The following is a 22840-nucleotide window of genomic DNA, read 5'->3' as shown; positions in this document are numbered from 1 at the left end:
TGGTGTTGTCATCTGTCACAATCACTTTTCTGAATCTCAGGGTTCTACTTTCTGCAGCTGGTGACTCTTCCTGAGCATGTGCCTACAGGCCATGTCAAGCTTAGTCATAGCCCTGTCGTGCCTAAACTTAAGTTCAAACTATAGACTAGAAAACAAAATTTCTCTCCCTTTCTCCATCATTCCTGTGACTCTAAAGTAGGCATCTGAGTCATGTAAAACATTTGATTTTTTTTACATTGCATGTATTTACACCTTTTTCTAAAGTCCAATCATAGAATCCCTACAGAGTGGAAGCAGGCCATTTGGCATCAAGTCCATACTGACCCATTAAAGACTACGCACCATCAACCCTCTCCCCCTCCAACTCAATCCTGTATTATAATTCACCTCACCCACACATCCTTGGATTATGGGAGGAAGCTGGAGCACTTCGAGGGATCCGACACAGATACTAGCAGAATGTGCAAACTCCACACAATCGCCTGAGGGCGGAATTGAATCCGGATCCCTGACACTGTGAGGCAGCAGTGCTAGTCATCGTGCCATCCATAATGGATGACCTTCCCTTTGGAAGTGCAACATCTGAAAATTTGTAGATGAGCTGCATTTTGTGTGATTTCACAAATCAGGGTACATGATGTGAAAACAATTAAACACTCATTACACTTTACTGAAAAGCTAGTTACACCATTATTTGACTGACCAAGCACCAAATATGTCCATTCATTGTGTTCAGTCAAAATCTAACATACTTGAAGCTGTGACAGTCATATTGGAAGTCCATTAAAATGATAGCTAAAGAAATGATGACCCAACATGTCCTACACAAAAATATTACCTGGCCAACTAATTCGACTTCAATGTGCACACCATATTTTTACTCTGTACTATGTCAAGAGTGCAAAAATAATATGTGCCCCTCAATATCCAGAATTCTGAGCAAGCAGTAGCTCCCAATAATTTTATACCTTTTGATCCAGCTAACGAAGGAATTAGTCACTTGCAAGATTATTGTGAAATAAATACTAATCTAGATTTACAGTTAGGTGCTTAATTGTGATGTTAATCACATCAAAACAGATTCATCAGAAAGGCATTCTTTAACCCATTTTATTTGTATTTTTCACTTATTCGGTTGATGCCATGCATCGTACTAAAAACATAAAGTGGTCAGCTTTTGACCTGAAGGAACATTTGCATAATCCTGAGTGTATTAGAAGTATTTGTTCTTCTTCATAAGAATTTCCCACATATATTTAATTATATATAAAAACGTTATCTGCCTTCTAAATTTCTGAAGTTCAGCTACAGATAATGCCTTACAGACTGAAGACATTGGAAGAGCTTTGTTTTGCAGATTTAAAGCAAATCTGGTCAGATGTCCTTTCATCTCCTCCTCCCACTTTCCTACTAAACTCATTTAGCACCCTCTAATGCCAATTATTTTCTGAAATTACCTTTATCCACTTCTATCCCAAATCTAATAATTACCAATGCCAAGATTGTCGTCTTCTAGACGACAAATCAAAGGAATAGTAATAATGAGGTGTCCACTGCATAAGGTGTTGTAAAGTGAGTTGTACATACTATGAAATAGAACTTGGGGCAGCTCCATCCTCAATAATAGTCCCTTTGGCACGTTGCTGAAAAGAAAGAAACAGGTGAGTGCCAACAGTAATGCCTGCAAGTAACAGAGGCACACGTGTGTGTTGGATTGGATGTGTTAAGCATACACTCACTGGTTAAACATATTTCAGACCTTTTGGGATAGACTTGTGAAGGAAAATTTTAGTAAAGCAAGAGATTAGAAAGCAAAGTGGTCTTTTAGGTTACTGTTCAACATGCACTTGTTTGTGTAAGTTCTGTGGATTTATTACTGCCAGTTCCTACACCCAACTTTAAGACAACACACAGATCTTACTCAATGTTCAGGAGATATCAAAATGTAAAAAGTACAACTGGAAAACTGAAGCATATGGTCGTTTCACTTGCACAAAAGGCAGGACAAGAGAACATCCCCAATAACCTATATCACATGCCTAAAGGGAAGAATGATAGATTAAAGCTGGATGTGGATATTTTTCAAGGCATGCAAAACTAATTCATTCTTACTGCATGCACCTTGCTCTCCTATCATTTACCAGGTCTATATAATGCATCAATTACTGCATGCTCCACAAGAATATTTATGGCAAAACATCAGTCTTCAATTATATGTGCATTTTATCTGCATGAAACAAATTATTTGAAACATTTGTTTTAAGATCTCCTAATACATAAGGAAATATCATGTATTAACATCTACAAGAATGCACCTAATTTAATATAGTATTGAATTGAGCTCCCTAAATTCTGGAAGGAGTTTGAGAGTTGGATTTCATGTATACAATTTAGAAGACAGGAAATGTGATCAGTTTCATCTTTTTCTGTAGCTCTTGACATGTTGGTTGTTCTGAATGAAATAAGCTTTATAAACTGTTATCTCATCGAGCTTTCTTTCGGACCCTTCAGTTTGAGACTTATCAATCAATCGCTTCCTTCTTAGTGGCACCACACTTCGATTCTTCAAGTGGCAGTCCAGACTGAAGTGGCTGTTATCTTTTCCCTTGCTTTCTAAGGAGCTAGAGTTCTGTCCATGTTGCTGTTACTTAGTCCTACTTAAAAATTACGTGTTTTTTGTATTTATTTAGCTAGATTGGACCTTCAGTTTTATTGCATCAAATTCCCTTGTGCTCAGAATTCCTAAATGCTTTATCTAGCTGCAGTCATTAATAAGCTGCTGTCTTTCAACTGCTGATGTGTTTGTAAAGCGATCTGTTCTAAACTACAATGTTGCCTGTTTCACTTTTAAAAGCCTTTCATGGGACATCGGTATCATTGGCAAATCCAACAGCAGTGCCCTTAGATTGAATGACTTTTCGGCCATTTCAAAGTCAGTCACCTTCCTGTTGGTCTGAGTCACATATTGGCTAAATCAGGTATGCATGGCAGATTTACTTCCTTCTAAAGGACACTGAACTCAACTGACTTTTTTTTAAAAACAAAAATTTAGAGTCTCAGTAACATGTGAAACCAAGTTTGTATGCCTGATTTTAAATTTCTCCAAGGGTAGATTATGGCCTAGTGTTGTTATCGTTTGACTGTTAAGCCAGAGGCCCAGGTAATGTTCTGGGGGCCTTGGGTTCGAACCCTGTCATAGCACTGGGAGTTTGAATTCAATAAAGATCTTGAATTAGGAGTCTAATGACGATGTGGAGGTGTTGGTCTTGGACAGGGGTGGACAAAGTTTAAAAGTCGCACAACATGGAGCTGTGCTCCGAAAGCTAGTACTTCCAAATAAACCTGAGAAATTAATGATTACCAAGCAGTTGTTGCCGATTGTTGGGGGGGAAACATCCATCTGGTTTACTAATGGCCTTTAGGAAAGGAAATTGTCATCCTTACTTGTTCTGGTTTGCATGTGACTCCAGACCCACAGCAATATAGTGGACTCTTAACTGCCCTCTGTGCAATTGGTGAGGGGCAATAAATGCTGGACTAGCCAGCAATGCCCTATGAAGGAATTTTCTTTTAAGAAAGCTGCCCTGGTGAGACTTGAACACATCTTTTGATTGTTGGCCTGGCTCATGGATTACTAGTCCACTGATTAGCACTATATAACTATCCTGAAGGCTTTAGAGTCTGTCAGCCTATTGAATATCTACTTGGAGCAAGTTTTGCACTATGCCAACTATGAATTTCAAAGACTTGCTGCCCGGGCATGTGCAGTTTAGAGTGTAGGTTTGCTCGCTGAGCTGTAGGTTTGATATCCAGACGTTTCATTACCTGGCTAGGTAACATCATCAGTGGCGACCTCCAAGTGAAGCGAAGCTGTTGTCTCCTGCCTTCTATTTATATCTCTCTCCTGGAAGGGGTTCCTGGGGTTTGTGGTGATGTCATTTCCTGTTCGTTTTCTGAGACACAGCACTCCATCCACTCCACCCAGGAATTCCTAAAAATCATCAAAAACACCAAAAAAGAGGAAGATGAAGCAATGATCTCAGCACTGTTCACCTCCATCAAAGGAGGCACTCGCCACACGACCTAGCAAAGGAAACACTCGCCACACTTTTAGAACACACCATCACACACACCCCAACCACCATCACTCACATTACCAACGAAAACATCATGAAGCTAGTGGACCTGTGCCTCACCACCTACTTCACTTTCAACAACAGTCTACAAACAAACCAACGGCACACCCATGGGATCTCCGCTATCAGGATTCCTAGCAGAAGCAGTAATGCAAAGGCTAGAACAAACAGCCCCACCAGTCATCAAACCAAAAGTCTGGGTTCGCTACGTAGATGACACTTTTGTCATCACAAAACGAAACAAGATAGAAGAGACATTTAACATCACCAACAACACCCTCACAGGCATAAAGTTCACCAAGGAGGAAGAAACCTACAACAAACTCACATTTCTGGTCATCACGGTAGAAAGAAAGGACAAGGGAGAATTACAAACCTGCGTATACAAAAAACCGACAAACACTGACCAAATACTTAAGTACACCAGCAACCATCCCAACACACACAAACGAAGCTGTATCAGAACACGATTCCAATGAGCCACATCACACTGCAGCACAGACGAACTTCAAAAAACAGAGGCGAGCCACTTACACAACGTATTCAAGAAGAATGGATACTCAAAAAACAGTGTGCAGATTCTCAAGAACAAACCACGACAAGCAGACAAAACACAGCCAGAAACCCTAACCACCTTACCATATATCAAAGAAGTTGAAATGACAGCCAGACTACTGAGACCCCTCGGAATCCTAGTAGCATTAAAACCCACCAACACTTTCAAACAAAAACTAACAAACTTAAAAGATCAGTACAACCCATGGACAAAACCAATGTCATCTATAAAATTCCATGCAAGGACTGCCACAAACTACGTAGGACAAACGGGAAGAAAGTTAGCCACCAGGACGCATGAACACCAGCTAGCCACTAAAAGACACGACCCCCTCTCCCTCATGGCCCTACACACTGATGGAAAAAACCACCATTTCGACTGGGACAGCACATCTATCCTGGGACAGGCTAAGCAAAGACATGCCAGAGAATTCCTAGAGGCCTGGCACTCCAACCACAACGCCATAAACAAGCGCATAGATCTAGATACCATCTATCAATCCCTCCAGAAAACGAACAGGAAATGGCATCACCACAAACCCCAGGAACACCTTCCAGGAGAAAGATATAAATAGAAAGCAGGAGACAACAGCTTCACTTCACTTGGAGGTCGCCACTGATGTTACCTAGCCAGGTATTGAAACATCTGGATATCAAACCTATAGCTCAGCAAGCAAACCTACACCCTAAACCTCAACGTGAGCAACAAACCTTCATAAACCTTGCGCATGTACAGTTCGTGGGGAATTCCTGCACCCAAGAAGACTCTGCGGAATTTTCTAGACGTGCAAAAGAACTTGTTGAGGTCGCAAAGGTCATCCTGAGCAACCAATTTTGGCAGCCAGTCAAGACAAATGAAATGAGCTCAACTTTACAGTTGTACACATTCCCAAATACATTGAATTATTTTTGCACCATTGGGTCTATCCTATAAAATAATGCCATAATCCTAGATTAAGATGAATTTTAAAGTAGGTGCAAGTAGAAATATGACCAATTAATTTAGCTTTTGATTTGAAGGAAGCAGGGTGGCCATGATTTCCGAAGGACTACCTGTTCTTTAAATCTTGCCAATACGTTTGGAATGTGCACTGGCATGTGGAAATAGAACATTGCTTGGAGAGATCTTTCACATGCATCCTTTGTATTGCACTAGTGTCTATTTAGATTATGCATGAAAGTCCTTCAGTGGGGTTTGAACTTGCAACCTTTTAAGCATGCCAGCGTTTGAGCCAATCATAATTTGTAGAAGTATTAATGACTAATGCAGCTTGGTAGCTCATGGAAGATTGTTTCTAATTAATGTTACTTAGTATGATGTGGTAGAGTTTGCTTTGTTACTTTAGTATCTTCATATTGTGATCAGTATGTAATTAGCTAATCCACCCACTTCTGGTGACCCACTTAATCCAACGTCTCAAGTTGTAAGGAGCAAGTTGCTAGCTTTTCCATCCAAACTACAGTCTACCGTATCAGTTATGAACTAACTCGTTGCAGCATTGAGGGCAGTAACCTAGCCTCAACAAACATAAAAGTACATCTACAATAGAGCTAGATTTCTTTTCAATATGCACTGTCAATGCAGACTGCACTTGTTGTGTTCATATCTAACTGTGCATGCATTTTTGCTTTTCCACTCTAGCCAACAGATGGAGAAACATCTATTGCACTCCGTTTGCTTCAACCTGTGCTTATAGCAACAATACAGATGTCACTTCGTGTAGCAATCTCTCAAACTCTTCTGGTTTCCTCAAAACATCTACTAAACCAGTACTAACCTATGGCAGTTCAGGTATGGTACACCTGTCCATTAATGAAGTGTAGATCCTGTGAAGTATTTTAAAATGTTAACAATGCTTTTTTAAAAACTTTGTACAGACTGATGCATGTTCTGTTAGAGCTTCCAGATTTCATCAGTGTGAAATTAAAAATAATGCATGATGGATGTTGCTTTTTGCTTCACTGCATGGCTTTCGTGAAAACTCACTGATCTTGGTCTCAGATATTTGCATAGTATTATGCCTGAAATAAGAAAAAAATTTGCATGTTGTTATATTCCTTTCAAAATTGAATCTTAAGTTAGAAACTAAAGGTACAAAACTGTAACAGTATTAGTTAGCTTTCACAACATTTTCCTCTTGATCTTGGATTCAACTTGTATTGATTGTATTAAGGTATATTAAATGGAATGCAGTGCATCAAACTAGCAATGTACTGTTATCAATTCAGCAGTTGGGTCCTCCGTAAGGAGTGTTTTACTAAATTAAAAATTGTCAAAATCTACTGTCTGCATTTACTAATATTTCCTTTATTCTTCCAAAACTATCTTAAATGTAATTATTAATGTGCAAGAGAAAATTGTTGTCTGCTGTCCATATGAAATTATGATTAAACATTTTTGTTTATTCTAAGCTTTGTGATCTTCCAGTTGAAGATTTAAAAGTAGGACATAGCTTATGACCCTATTGTTACTGAAAGCACAAACTCATTTTAAAATATGCTTCCATGGCTCTGCTGCTGTACCTTATTAATCTACTGTTTATCCAGTGTGAGCCCTGGTGATGAAGGTCAGAAATGTTTGACCTTGAACCATTTATCTCTGAATCTTATGTCTTTAACATAGATCAACATATAATCTCTCAAATGAAATAAGAGTGAGCAGGATCCCTGGCCATAAGAATGCTAACACAAATTGCTGCTCCCTTAGTGAGTTGCAAAGCAGGATAACAAAGTTAGTTTAACTTCCAAGTTACAAACTGAATGGAGATCCTTTGTGACTTGAATAATTCAGTGTTGAAATTTATGATGCACTGAGTTAAGAAAACAATTGATCTATTCTATCAAAATCATGTATTGATTTTAAAAGTTAGAGTGCTATGTTTGTCATTTGTGATTTTCATTATAAATGGGTGCTTGCTCTAATCCACTTTTCTATGCATTAAAGGCAAATTGCAGAGTTTCATTTAAAAAGCCGAAGGCTATATTAAGTTTTGTAAAGGAGCATAAAAGGTATTCTTCTGATCTTAGTCCAAGAGGTGTAGTTGGATTTCATGGTATCTTTTCTGGGAAATAAATGAACTAAGTGCCTTTAGCGTTACCTTTACAACAATTAACCATTGCAGCAAACAATGAATGAGTAGGTTATTGATTCTGTGTCGGTATGAATAATTCAATGTCTGTCTTTTTGTTTACAAGCAACATTTATGAATCTCTTGCTGAAGTATGGTCACTGGACCTGAAATGTTAACTCTGCTTCCTCTTCACTGATGCTGCCAGACCTGCTGAAGTTTTTCTAGCAATTTCTTAATTGATTGTGAACTTCTTTCTCTCCACAATCCATTTACATTTTTGAACAGTCCTGCTTCCAAAATACAGGAAATTAAAAAAAAATTGACCCAATACAATTAAAATATCTCTTTCTTTCCCGAAGGTACCACTCTTTGTAGAATATCCATTCTACAACTACATGATGCAGCTCAATCTGGTTCTTGCTCAACGTTTTCACACTTTTTAGAATACTTGAAGTAATAGTCAATAAATGATAGTTTGTGTTTCAATCCAGTTACCTTATGGGTTTTAAATCCTAACCTCTAGATCTTCCGAGCTGCATGCAGTTTATTAACATTACTTTATAGATTCCAAGTTTTTCCAGTTGGATCAGGTTGCTGTGAAAAAGGCACAAGAAAAGTAAAAGCTATTATGCTGCGGTTACTTGCTTATTTCAAAAACATGTATTTCAGTCTTGTTTATACTGACCAACTTAAGTTGTACAGCCCCTTGTGGTTAAACAATTCTAAAAACATTCAATCCTCAGAAGAAATTTTTTATCTGTGTCTTGATAGGGTAACCCCTTATTCTGAGATTATACCCATTGGTTCCAGACACACACACTCAGGGAAACCATCTTTTTGTGCTATGATCCTTGCATGTTTCAATAAGGTTGCTTCATTCTTTTAAACTCAGTACAGGCTTAACCTCTCCTCCATAAGGGTCCCTTCATATCCAGAATCAGCCCATTGAACCTTCTGGGCTGCCTCCAGTGCCAGCATATTCTCCCCTTAGAAAAGGGGTCCAAAACTATTCACAATAATCCAGCTATGATCTGATGAGAACCTAATATAATTTTAGTAAGATTTCCCTCTTTTCATATTTCATTCTTTTTGGAAATCAAGACCAGCATTCCATTTGCCTTCCCTATTACCTCTGAAGCTGCAAATGTGTTGCTGAACTTGTACCCCAGCTTTGTGATTTGGTGATGGTTATACATAATGTCTTTAATCTGTTGGATAGGTTTCTGTTTATGACCATTATTGTTTCTATTGTAGTTGAGGGTGAATGAATTTGTAGTGAAAATAATTACAGGTACACAATCCTTTATCCGAAATGCTCAGGACCAGCTGGTTTTTGGAATTCAGAATTTTTTTTGAATGTCAGAATAAGTGACAGTTCAATGGAGAAATTAAAAAAACCTTAGTGAACAGCAAACACGGTGAGTACTACAGGCCCTGAGACAGAATTGAGGCCTGCCAGTACTGTGCCACGCCCCAATCACATCTGAATGACATGCATCGAGTGGATGTGGATTTGGGTTAACTGTTTGTACACCAAACAACCTTGTTAATGAGATTTTAAAAAACCTTCAGATTTTGTAGCTTTTTGGATTTCGGATAAAGTTTAACATACATCTATCTGTATGTTAATTCTAAATTTGTTAAGTTATTTTTAAAAATTATTTTCACTGACAAAATTAAACTTTGAAGTTCCTCCTAAACTCACTTAATTTTTTTCTCTACACTTACATAAATTCGGGATTTATAGATGTAAATTATGCTCGAGCCACTTAGCAAATTGTAATGTTTGGTTTAAAATGCTGATTATCTTTCAAGCTTTTAAGCTATTTTTTCTAATCCCAAATTCAAGACACTGCGTGGCAATGCTGTATATAGTGCCAAAATAGATTTTATGATCACTAACGGTAAAATCATCATAGTCCTACCAGACTATAGGGCTAGGTAAGGAGAGAGATTTGAGCAGGAGAGTCCTTCACGATAACCTCAGCTGGTGCAGAAAATAAACCCATGTGTTGCAAACCAGCCATCCGAGCCTGTCTTATGATCGATAACCTATTGTCAAGCTTATCCAAATATTCTAAAGAATATTATGCCTCTGTTTTTTTGATTCTTAATTGAAGTGGGTATTATACTTTCATGCATGACTTTGAATTTTTGTGCTCCATTTTCTTCTTAAGTTACTGATCTTTTACTAAAGTAATTTCATAGATGCTGGGAACTCTCTAATAATTAACCTGCATTTTCATTCTTCATATTGAAAATCTGTCTGCATTGTTAATTCGATTTTGCCGGGCAAGATTTTGACAGGAAAAGTTACTCTGATATTATTTTCTCTTTAAGCAGTACATGAAATGTTCTTAAACTATTGAAAGACTTGAGTTAATAGTTAATTTTGGCTTGGTAATTGAGAATTGTTTTGTAATTTGATCTCTGTAAATGACTAAAGCAAAATAAAAATGAGAATCTGGGATATATACAGACAGAGGATTTTTAACAATGTCGCAAAACCTGGATGCAGTAGGAAATGCCAGTGGAAAGCGAGGTACAGATGTTTTGCTGTCAGGAAAGTCCAGACCATTACCCAGGAAGATATTTATTTGGATTTTTCTAAGTCCCAATGGATGGATTACATGATATTTGGCTGGCAAGTTGGAACTTCCAAGGGCAAGTATCTGGCATCTGGAAACCTCCGGATCGAGTTCCCAGTTCTGTCAGAAGTCAGGTTTCAGAGGGTTCTGAATTTCAGGTTGTAAGTTTGCTCTCTGCGCTGGAAGGTTTGTTTTCAGCTGTTTCGTGCTAGGTAACATCGGTGAGCCTATGGTGAAGCGCTAGTGTTACGTCCTGATTTCCATTTGTGTGTCTTGGTGTCAGAGTGGAAAGGATTTTGAATTGCATCTCAAGGCAATCTTTGCAAACTCATCTAAACTTGCAAATTCATGTCTTAAGTGGATTTAAATTCTACTATGCCTCTTTTCCATCAGTTGTACTGTACAAGGTAAAGGGAATGCAGTTTCTAATAAATTGGGATGTGTAGATTTTGTACAAAATTATCAAATACAAATAAATCTCGAATTTGTCAATGTGGATCAGTATGTTTCAAACAAAGAAAAACTAGGAAAGGGCCAAGTAGAAGTATTTTCTTGTTTTGTAAAGCTATTTTGTCCAAATTCTTTTTGCCAACTTGACCATTCTTGATTTTTGACTTCTGTGGACACTTTTTGCATGTCCTCTCGAGTTTGTTTTTCAGTAATTGTATTCCATTTCCATGTTGTCTTTTGGAGTTTTATTAGTGGGTCATTTGGAAAATGTTTTATAATTCGCCTGCTGATTTATAGAAATTACTTGTGCAAAAGGGCATGTGTAGAGATTTGGGGTACAAAAGTTATCCACAAAAGCAATTGAATAAATATGGATGGGATTGGTCAAGTATTTCTTTAGGAATGTGTGTAATGATATAGTTCATTCTAGACTGTACACCTCACAGCAAATCATGGGTTCATGACATTCAGATGAATGGAAATACAAGTAGGTGTGTATGCAAACCTATTCTGAACCCTCTCCAATTTAATATCATTCAATAGCAGGGTGACCACAACTGTACATAGTACTCCAAAAGGTGGCCTTTGCCTCGGCCACATCCTGTACAAACTCCACAGATGTCCTGACTGAGATACACAATGATCTGAGCAATCAGCGCAAGCTAAGTGCTTTCTTGACCCTGTCTACCTGTAATGCAACTTTCAAAGAGCTATGTACCTGAACTCCTAGATTCTCTCTGACAACACTACTCATGGCCCTACCATTAACTGTACAAGTCCTAGGGTGTAGGTTTGCTCGCTGAGCTATAGGTTTGGTATCCAGATGTTTCATTACCTGGCTAGGTAACATCATCAGTGGCGACCTCCAAGTGAAGCGAAGCTGTTGTCTCCTGCCTTCTATTTATCTCTCTCTCCTGGAAGGGGTTCCTGGGGTTTGTGGTGATGTCATTTCCTGTTCATTTTCTGAGGGGTTGATAGATGGTATCTAGATCCATGTGTTTGTTTATGGCATTGTGGTTGGAGTGCCAGGCCTCTAGGAATTCTTTGACATGTCTTTGCTTAGCCTGTCCGAGGATAAATGTGTTGTCCCAGTCGAAATGGTGTTTTTTTTTTCCCCTTCGTGTGTAGGGCTACAAGGGAGAGAAGATCGTGTCTTTTAGTGGCCAGCTGGTGTTCGTGTATCATGGTGACTATCTTTCTTCCTGTTTGTCCTACGAAGTGTTTCTGGCAGTCCTTGCATGGAATTTTGTAGTCACGTTGGTTTTGTCCACGGGATTTACTGGGTCTTTTAAGTTTGTTAGTTTTTGTTTGAGAGTGTTGGTGGGTTTGTGTGTACTAGGATTCCGAGGGGTCTTAGTAGTCTGGCTGTCATTTCTGAAACTTCTTTGATGTATGGTAAGGTGGTTAGGGTTTCTGGCTGAGTTTGGTCTGATTGTCGTGGTTTGTTCTTGAGGAATCTGCAGACTGCATTTTTTTGAGTATCTGTTCTTCTTGAATACGTTGTATAGGTGGTTCTCCTCTGTTTTCCAAAGTTCGTCTGTGCTGCAGTGTGATGTGGCTCATTGGAATAGTGTTCTGTTACAGCTTCGTTTGTGTGTGTTGGGATGGTTGCTGGTGTAGTTAAGTATTTGGTCAGTGTTTGTCGGTTTTCTGTATACGCAGGTTTGTAGTTCTCCGTTGTCCGTTCTTTCGACTGTGACGTCCAGGAATGCGAGTTTGTTGTAGGTTTCTTCCTCCTTGGTGAACTTTATGCCTGTGAGGGTGTTGATGATGATGTTAAATGTCTCTTCTATCTTGTTTCGTTTTGTGATGACAAAGGTGTCATCTACGTGGCAGACCCAGATTTTTGGTTTGATGGTTGGTAGGGTTGTTTGTTCTAGTCTTTGCATTACTGCTTCTGCTAGGAATCCTGATAGTGGAGATCCCGTGGGTGTGCCATTGGTTTGCTTGTAGATTGTTGTTGAAGGTGAAGGTGAGGCACAGGTCCACTAGCTTCATGATGTTTTTGTTGGTAATGTGATTGATGGTGGTTGGGGTGTGTGTGATGGTCTCTTCTAAAAATGTGGTAAGTGTTTCCTTTGTCAGGTCGATGTTGATGGAGGTGAACAGTGCTGTTACGTCGAATGAGATCATTGTTTCGTCTTCCTCTATTTTGGTGTTTTTGATGACTTTTAGAAATTCCTGGGTGGAGTGGATGGAGTGCTGTGACTCTTCTACTATGGGCCTGAGGGGGGCTCCTGGTTTATGGATTTTTGGTAGTCCGTAGAATCGTGGGGTGTTGGACCTGTCGGGTTTCATTTTCTGGAATTCTGTCTTGTTTAATTGTCTGGAATTGTGTAATTTTCTTAGGAAATATGTAATTTTGTTTCCTAGTTGTGGGGTCGGGTCTAGCGCTACCTGTTGGTATGTTTTGGTGTCTGCGAGTAGTGCCTTGGCTTTCTCTATGTAGTCCCTTCTGTTCAGGATGACTGTGAGCCGACCTTTTGTCTGCAGGTAATATAACGATATTTTTGTCTTTTTTTTTGAGGTTTTCTAGGGCTTTCTTTTCTTGTGCAGTTTGTTTCCTTCCCTCTTTCGGCTCAAAGTAGGTGTCTGTCTGATCGCTTGTTGTGTTTCTTCCGTGAGTTGTTTGTCCTTCAATGTGGTTTCTAATGCTGCTAGGAAATCCTTGTCAGCGTCTCAGTAATTGAAGTTTAGTTCACCAAGGAGGAAGAAACCGATAACAAACTGGCATTCCTGGACGTCACAGTCGAAAGAACGGACAATGGAGAACTACAAACCTGCGTATACAGAAAACCGAAAAACACTGACCAAATACTTAACTACACCAGCAACCATCCCAGTACACATAAACGAATGAGCTACATCACACTGCAGCACAGACGAACTTTGGAAAACAGAGGAGAACCACCTATACAATGTATTCAAGAAGAACAGATACTCAAATTACAGTTCGCAGATTCCTCAAGAACAAACCACGACAATCAGACCAAAAACAGCCAGAAACCCAACCACCTTACCATACATCAAAGAAGTTTCAGAAATGACAGCCAGACTACTAAGACCCCTCAGAATTCTAGTAGCACGCAAATCCACCAACACTCAAACAGAAACTAACAAACTTAAAAGGCCCAGTACAACCCGTGGACAAAACCAATGTCATCTACAAAATTCCCTGCAAGGACTGCCAGAAACACTGCGTAGGACAAACAGGAAGAAAGATAAACGAACACCAGCTAGCCACAAAAAGACACTACCCCCCTCTCCCTCGTTGCCCTACACAGAGGGAAAAACAACCACCATTCCGACTGGGACAACACGTCTATCCGGGACAGGCTAAGCAAAGACATGCCAGAGAATTCCTAGAGGCCTGGCACTCCAACCACAACGCCATAAACAAGTGCATAGATCTAGATACCATCTATCAACCCCTCAGAAAATGAACAGGAAATGACATCACCACAAACCCCAGAAACCCCATCCAGGACAAACATATAAGTAGAAAGCAGGAGACAACAGCTTTGCTTCACTTGGAGGGCGCCACTGATGATGTTACCTAGCTAGGTAATGAAACGTCTGGATATCAAACCTACAACTCAGCGAGCAAACCTACACCCTAAACCTCAACCTGATGTACAAGTCCTGTCTTTGTTTTACCAAAATGCAAAACCTTGCATTTATCTACATTAACTTCCATTTGCCACTCTTCAGCCCAATGGCCCAATTGATCTAGATTCCTTTTCTAATCTTAGATACCCTTCACTATTAACAAGACCACCAATTTTGGTCATGATTTGGAGATGGCGGCGTTGGACTGGGATGTACAAAGTTAAAAATCATACAACACCAGGTTATAGTCCAACAGGCTTAATTGGAAGCACGCTAGCTTTCGGAGCGACGCTCCTTCATCAGGTGACCTGATGAAAGAGCGTCGCTCTGAAAGCTAGTGTGCTTCCAATTAAACTTGTTGGACTATAACCTGGTGTTGTTTTAACCAATTTTGGTGTTATCTGCAAAATTACTCACCCTGACTCCTAAATATTCATCCACGCAAGTAGGCAGTACTCCATCATACATCTGACTTGTGCCTTATAGGCACAGTTGATATGGCTAAAGCAGTTCAGTTTCTGGTTAAGGGTAGAACAACCTCCCCACCCCACCAACCCATATAGCTGTATTAAAGGAACTGAAATTTTTCTGGTAGGCTTAGAGAAGATGCTGGCATCATGTTAATGTCACTTGACTGGTAAGCCAGCACCCCAGGTTAACATAGTGGGGACTGAGAAATGAATGCTAAAATTTAAGATTTTTATAGCATCTGGAAACCCAAGCTTGTCAAATAATGATTTTTTTTTGTAATCATAATACCGAGTTCCTAGATTTTAGGAGCGAAAAATCTGCTATCCTTATCTGGTTTGCCCTGAATATGATTGCTGAGTTGAATGTGATTGACTTGCAACTGCTGTCTGAAATGACCTAACAAGACTGCTGAAGGGCTATTAGGGATCTGTCTAGTGGGCCTTACCAGAAATGCTATGGAAGAATAAATAAGTCCAAGATGTTAGCTAAACTTTTGGGAAGTAATACTTACATTGTCATCTTTGTGTGCTATCACATTTATTTCACAATCTGTTCATGTTATAGAGTCATAGAGATGTACAGCATGGAATAGACCCTTCGATCCAACGTGTCCATTCCGACCAGATATCCCAACCTATTCTACTCTCACCTGCCAGCACCTGGCCCATATCCCTCCAAACTCCTCCTATTCGTATAACCATCTAAATGCCTCTTAAATGTTGCAATTGTACCAGCCTCCCTCATCAATCCTCTTTGTTACTTCCTCACTTCCTCTGGCAGCTCATTCCATTAATGTACCACCCTCTGTGTGAAAGAGTTGCCCCTTAGGTCTCTTTTATATCTTTCCTCTCTCACCCTAAACCTATGCCCTCTAGTTCTGGACTCCCCAACCCCAGGGAAAAGACTTTTGCCTACTTATCCTGTCGATGCCCCTCATAAGGTCACCCCTCAGCCTCTGACACTCCAAGGAAAACAGCCCCAGCCTGTTCAGCCTATCCCTATAGCTCAAATCCTTCAACCCGGGCAACATCCTTGTAAGTCTTTTCTGAACCCTTTCAAGTTTCACAACATCTTTGATAGGAAGGAGACCTGAATTGCATGCAATATTCCGACAGTGGCCTAGCCAATGTCCTGTACAGCCACAACATGACCTCCCAACTCCTTTTCTCGATACTCCTGACCAATAAAGGAAAGCATACCAAACTCCTCTTTCACGATCCTATCTACCTGCGACTTCACTTTCAAGGAGCTATGAACCTGCACTCCAAGGTCTTTTTGTTCAGCAACACTCCTTAGGACCTTACCATTAAGTGTATAAGTCCTGCTAAGATTTTGCATTCCCAAAATGCAGCACCTCGCATTTATCTGAATTAAACTCCATCTGCCACTTCTCTGCTCATTGGCCTATCTGGTCAAGATCCTGTTGTAATCTGAGGTAACCCTCTTCACTGTCCACTACACCTCCAATTTTGGTGTCATCTGCAAACTTACTAACTATCTCTTATGCTCGCATCCAAATCATTTATATAAATGGCAAAAAGTAGAGGACCCATCACTGATCCTTGTGGCACTCCACTGGTCACAGGCCTCCAGTCTGAAAAACAACCCTCCACCACCACCCTGTGGCTTCAATCTTTGAGCCAGTTATGTATCCAAATGGCTAGTTCTCCCTGTATTCCATGAGATCTAACCTTGCTAATCAATCTCTCATGGGAAACCTTGTTGAATGCCTTACTAAAATGAATATAGATCACATCTACTGCTCTGTCCTCATCAATCCTTTGTTACTTCTTCAAAAAACTCGATCAAGTTTGTGAGACATGATTTCCCATACACAAAGCCATACTGACTATCCCTAATCAGTCCTTGCCTTTCCAAATACATGTGCGTCCTGTCCCTCAGGATTCCCTCCAACAACTTGCCCATCACTGATGTCAGGCTCACTGGTCTATAGTTCCATGGCTTTTCCTCACCACTCTTCTTAAACAATGGCACCATGTTAACCAACCACCAGTCTTCCAGCACCTCACCTGTGACTATCGACCTTTGGAAAGTTAAAATCCCCTACTATAATCACCCTATTATTCTTCAAGGTACCTGAGATCTCCTTACAAATTTGTTTCTCAATTTCCCTCTGACTATTAGTGGGTCTATAATACAATTGCAATAATCATCCCTTTCTTAGTTCTACCCAAATAACTTGCCTGGATCTATTCCCGGGAATATCCTACCTCAGCACAGCTGTAATGCTATCCCTTATCAAAAATGCCACTCACCTTCCTCTCTTTCTGTCCTTCCTGTAGCATTTGTATCCTGGAACATTAAGTTGCCAGTCCTGTCCACCCCTGAGCCATGTTTCTGTAATTGCTATGATATCCCAGTCCCATGTTCCTAATCATGCCCTGAGTTCATCTGCCTTCCCTGTTAGGCCCCTTGCATTGAAATAAATGCAGTTTATAATTTTCGTCCTACCGTGTCCTTGTCTGCCCAGACTATTTGACTCGCGTCTGTTCTCAACTGTGTCAGTCTCGGATTGACCTCTTTCCTCACTATCTCCCTGGGTTTGCCCCACCCCCACCCCCACCCCACCTTACTAGTTTAAATCCTCCTGAGCGTCTCCAGCAAATTTCCCTGCCAGTACATATTAGTCCCCTTCCAATTTGGGTGCAATCCTTCCTCCTTGTACAGGTCACTTCTTCTATTCCAGGAGAGATTCCAGTGTTGCAAAAATGTGAATCCTTCTTCCATACACTAACCCCTCAGCCATGCATAGGAGGCGGTATCCTCCTGTTCCTGCCCTCACTGACTCGCAGCACCAGGCATAATCCAGATATTACTACTCTCGAGGACCTTCTTTTTAAATTCCTGCCTAACTCTCCACCTTTTCCCTTCCTATGTTGTTAGTTCTGATGTGGACAATGACCTCTTGCTGGCCCCTCTCCCCTGTGAGAACATTCTGTACCCTCTCTGAGACATCCTTGAACCTGGCACGAGGGAAGAAACACACCATTCTGATTTTTCGCTACTGGCCACAGAATCGTCTGTCTATACCTTTGTCTAGAGAATCCCCTAACACAGTTGAACTCTTGGAAGCCAACGTACTCCTCATTGCATTAGAGCCAGTCTCAATAACAGAAACTTGGCTGTTCGTGCTACATTCCCCTGAGATTCAATTGCCCCCCTCCCCCCAACATTTTCTAAGACAGTATACCTGTTTGAAATGGGTTTAGCTCCAAAACATTCCTGCACTAGCTGCCTACCTCTCTTACCTTTCTTGGCGTTAACCCATCTATGTGACTGTACCGGAGACTCTTTTCCTCCCCCCCCCATTTCAATAACTACCATCCATCACGTACTGTTGTTGTTGTTGCAAATTCCTCATTGCTTCTAACTGTCTCTCCAACTGATCCATTCAATCTGATAAGATTCTCAACCAACAGCATTTATGGCAGATGTAATCTGCTGTAACCCTTAAACTCTCTTTTAAACTCCCACATTTGACAAGAAGCACATTTCACTCTACTAAAGGCCATTTTTGCATCTTCACAATCTATAGACCCAGAAAATAACATTCTTATTCCTCTACAAACACTGCCCCTGGTTAAATTAATAGTAATGACTTATATTTTAAGTTTCATCAAGGGACGTCTCCAAAAACACACAATCAAGAAACGACCCACACTACTCACTACTGCAGCCTTTCTGTAGGTCATACTTAAGACAGCAGTACACTTATCTGTTTCTGTGCTGTGAACTTCACACAACAATTCTTCCAAGATCAGTTGTGAATTTCACTGTTTGTTAATTTTCCCACTCTCACTCCAATGTCCAGCGATACATGAATTCAAACAGCTAAGGCAGTGTCAGTTTCTTTATATCTCTCCTGCACTGACCTCACCATGTGCTTCCTTTGTCTATTCTTCCTTTTAAAACTGCTGTTTTGACTTTGTTTTGGAACTTTGGAGGAAAAAAAATGTAACAGCATATTAACAGCTGCTCCTGGAATTCAAGGAAATCCCCTTCAGCACCTAAAATACCTCAAAAAACGGAGCAGCTGTTAACAGCCAGAGATTTTTCCTGTCCTTCATCTTGGATTACCCAGAATCCAAAACATGATTTTAAATTCACAAATGTTTGCTTACTCTTGATATTTTGAATGCGATAATGCATTAACGAATGTAATTTAACAAAGTGCCTGATCCCTAATCAGGATTCGAACCCGGGCCACAGTGGTGAAAATGTTGAATCCTAACCTTGGTATAAGCAACAATTTACACTGCTTTTTGCTCAATAGTCACATGTTAGGTGAAAAATAAAATTCCTACTTTATTCACTAGCTGTATAAAGTTGAGTCCCTCAATTTGAATTTTATTTTTCTGATTGCTTACACAAGCTTGTCCAGATTGGACCAGTTTAGTCTCAAGTCTGTTGCCCAAATGTTTCATCAATTCCCATTCCCATTCCCATTCCCATTGGAGTCTCTTAAGTGGAGAAAACATTTATGTAATCATTGTGGATTTTGATTTGAGCTCTTGATTCCAATAATGAGAAGCAACAGCAATCCTCTTGTACCACTATCTCTGATGTTTCAGTATATTTCTTATTGCATACACTTGTTGTTCTGATTGTAATGCACTGCTGTATATTGTAAGAAAATCATGTCCCAACATGTGTGTGATTTGTTCTGTATATCTACAAAACAGGACAACCATGATTATCTAACGAGACAGGCAGGGAGTATTTTGTTCAGGTAACTGTTCAGATAACGTTTTTACAGGACCTTAAGATGGTGTTTGTATAATCTGAAATTCAGATGATTGATGTTCGTATAACTGAGGCTGTTCTATAAAAAGTATATTTTTTAAAAATTTATGTAATGTGATGTTTGTTTAGTTACTAATAGTTTTCAAATTAGCTTTTAAAATCATGTATCCATTTGTATCAGCAGAGAAATGGTGTCAGCCTGAATCAACAAGAAACTGACAAATTGATCATCCAACTCCGTTTGAATAGAAAAATATTTGCAGCTGCCTAATACTCAGTTGGATTTGAGTACTTTGGTGAATTGTTCCTGTTAATCTGCTTTAGCTAATTACTATATTTTACTTTTTTTTCCATCTCTTTGATTATAAAGGTTATCCAAATATTCACTCAGCACTAAGTTCCCAGTCATCCATTGACAGTGAGTTGAGCACTTCTGATGACTCCATCTCCATGGGGTATAAATTGCAAGATTTGACAGATGTCCAGATAATGGCTCGATTACAGGAAGAAAGTAAGTGGAAAATATGTGAAATAACACAGTATTATCTTGTTTTCATTTGAGTAAAGCAGAATAGCCTCGCCATAAAGAATGAGAGCAGGAGGCAACTATTTCGTTTCCCCAAACCATACCCCGCCATTCTGTCCAATCATGGCCAATCTTAAGCTTTGAGTTGATGCTTCTGCTTGCTCCCTATATCTTTTGAGATTCCCTGAGGAAAAGTAATTGGCACCCTTGGTCACAAATATGGAAAACAATGGACTATCCACTACCATTTGTGGTTGAGAATTCTAAAACATCAAAACCCTTTGAAGAAATGTATTTTCAATTTGGTCTTGAATGATCAGCTCATTATCTTGACATTGCCCACATGTTTTCCATTTCCCAGGCATGGCAAACAACCTCTTGCCATCCTTTTCGTGATCGTTTTAATATTTTGATCAGGTCATTCCTCATTCTTCTAAAACCCCAGAGAGAATAAGCCCAATTTACTCAATTTCTCACTGGAGGACAAACCCCTCATCCCATAAATCGATATAGTGAATCTCTGCTGTACTGTGTAAAAATTGTTTCCTTCCTTGAATATGCTGACCAAATCAGTAAACAATTTTACAAGTTTGGTCTTGCCCCATTGCTAGGTTGTGTTGCTACGTGATGTGCAAGGCTGTCTGGATGTGCTTTTTAGATTGCAGTTTGAGAGATGGGCAAAGAGAACAAAAATTCTAGTAATGAGACTGTGTTTATTTTCTTTCTAAAGGTCTCCGTCAGGACTATGCTTCTAGTTCAGCATCTGCATCCCGCCGCAGCTCTAGTGCCTCATTAAATTCCCTCCGGAGAGGTACTTACAGTGATCAGGAATTTGACACTTACAGTTTGGATGATGATGATGAATATGATTACTCATTACCCCAGCACAGTGTGCATAGATATTCACCTTCTCCACGAAATTCACCTCGATCGCAGTCTCCAGTTCGTGGCGCAGCAACTGCGGGCAGAGTTCGGCCTTCACGGCGCTGTTTGCAGGGTCGTGTATCGGAGCTGATGAATTATACAAAAAATCAAGGTACTAATCTATAGTTAAATTGAGTAAGAAGTTCCTGGAGATTGTTTTAAGGAAGTGAAAACTTGCATGAATCTTGTTCAGTGCAATCCTTTCTTTTGACATTGAACTTGTGATTCTAGAATATTCTACCATAGTCTATCTAATTGTTGATAATAAACACGCCCACCTTTCTTTATGGACAAAGTGCTCATCTTAATGTTGCACATGTTTTAAAAAAAAATTTATTCTTGGGATATTGACCACTCTCAAAGTGGAATTTGTTAACCAGTGCTGTTTGCTGGGAGCATTAAGTCACCACATTGTTAGACTGGAGTTGTATATAAGCTGGATCAGCTAAGCCTTGCTTCACTTCATTTTGTTACAGAGGAAATGCGTCGTAGTATGCCCAATCTGGCCAAGTCTGGAATTCGCTCCTCTGATTCGGGTAGAAACAGTCGAAGCTTTGAATCTAATTTGCAAATACCCAGCAGTCGAATTTCACGATTGCAGCAGTCTTCGGCTGGTATGTTGCATTGGATCTGCTCTGAGAAATGAGGAAAACATTAACCAATCGCTCACGTGAAGCAGTTATTTTAGTTTTTTCAAATGTGAAATTAACCTGCCAGATAAATTTTATGATGGGCCCACTTGCTTTCTGTTTTAATTGAGAATTTCAAAGTAAAATTGAACATAAGGCTTTTCTGTTAATTATTCTCCATAACAATAATCAATCCAATTCTGAAGTTACAGGACCATTGGTCGGTTTGAAAATTTATCATCTCTCAACTTGAGGGACTTGGATATTTCGGATTTTAAATTGCAAAGTATTTAATATCCGATTTAATGTGGTCTGGTATTTGTGACCTAGCCTTTTTTTCTTGTTTTCCTTTCCTTGAGCTAATGCTGCACAGACACAGTTCTCGGGCAACAATTGAAAAGGATTCCAGGTGTACACCCTTACAGGATTGGCCTTTGATTTGGGATGAATTGCAGTTTAATTGTTAAATAAGCCTGAATGTAAACAGAATAACACTATTGTCAATTCACCCGGAAACCTAATTCTGAATATCACGCTCTTAAAGTGATACCTAATTAGCAGCACAACTAATTTCTTCTGTACTGTGATCTAGACAGAAACTCATTGGTACAAAATAGAAAATTTGGAGAAATATGAAGATCAGGCATCATCCTAATGAAGGATCATTAGACCTGTTTTTCTTTTTGCTCCTCGAGTATTGCCCTGACCTGCTGATTCTTGCCTTTTTTTTTGGTATTTGTTTCAGATTCCCAGTATTTACATTTTTTTGCTTTGTTCAAATTATCCAGAGTGACAACCATTTTGACTAATAAAGAGGAACTTCAGGAGAGAGGGAGGAAAGAAGATGTGCACCCAAAGGGATTGTTGATAGTAAGCTGGGGAGAAGTGAAGCTTGATAGGAAGTTGAGTGTGGAAAATGGTTGGCTGTGCTGAAAGCAACCCATTTCATTATAGTACTCGGGTGTGGGGATGGGTAATAAACATGGAAGTAAGGCATCGTGCTCTGCAATTGTTTAACTTGATATTGAGTCCTGAAGGACGCATGGTTCTTGAGTGGAAAATGGGTGTTGTTCTTTGTTATTGTAGTAAATCTTTAGTCAAAATCTTATGCTGGAGC

General features: G+C 39.7%; 1 protein-coding gene across 2 annotated transcripts in view; it reads left to right on the top strand.

Moving 5' to 3' along the window:
• zgc:66447 (SLAIN motif-containing protein-like) overlaps positions 1-22840 on the top strand; it is a 40363-nt gene that overhangs the window by 13204 nt on the left and 4319 nt on the right. Inside the window, exons 3-6 of one of the 2 annotated variants that reach the window (XM_060832706.1) lie at positions 6334-6483; positions 20015-20155; positions 20901-21206; positions 21571-21708. In XM_060832706.1, coding sequence (XP_060688689.1) covers positions 6334-6483; positions 20015-20155; positions 20901-21206; positions 21571-21708 — 735 coding nt within the window. The remainder of the gene's footprint in view (positions 1-6333; positions 6484-20014; positions 20156-20900; positions 21207-21570; positions 21709-22840) is intronic. The other variant, XM_060832707.1, reaches the window with a different exon arrangement.

This window comes from Hemiscyllium ocellatum, chromosome 11 (genome assembly GCF_020745735.1).
Source record: "Hemiscyllium ocellatum isolate sHemOce1 chromosome 11, sHemOce1.pat.X.cur, whole genome shotgun sequence".
Taxonomy (NCBI): Eukaryota; Metazoa; Chordata; class Chondrichthyes; order Orectolobiformes; family Hemiscylliidae; genus Hemiscyllium; species Hemiscyllium ocellatum.
The sequence above is the reverse complement of the archived record's forward strand: the minus strand, read 5'-3'. Positions and strand labels throughout refer to the sequence as shown.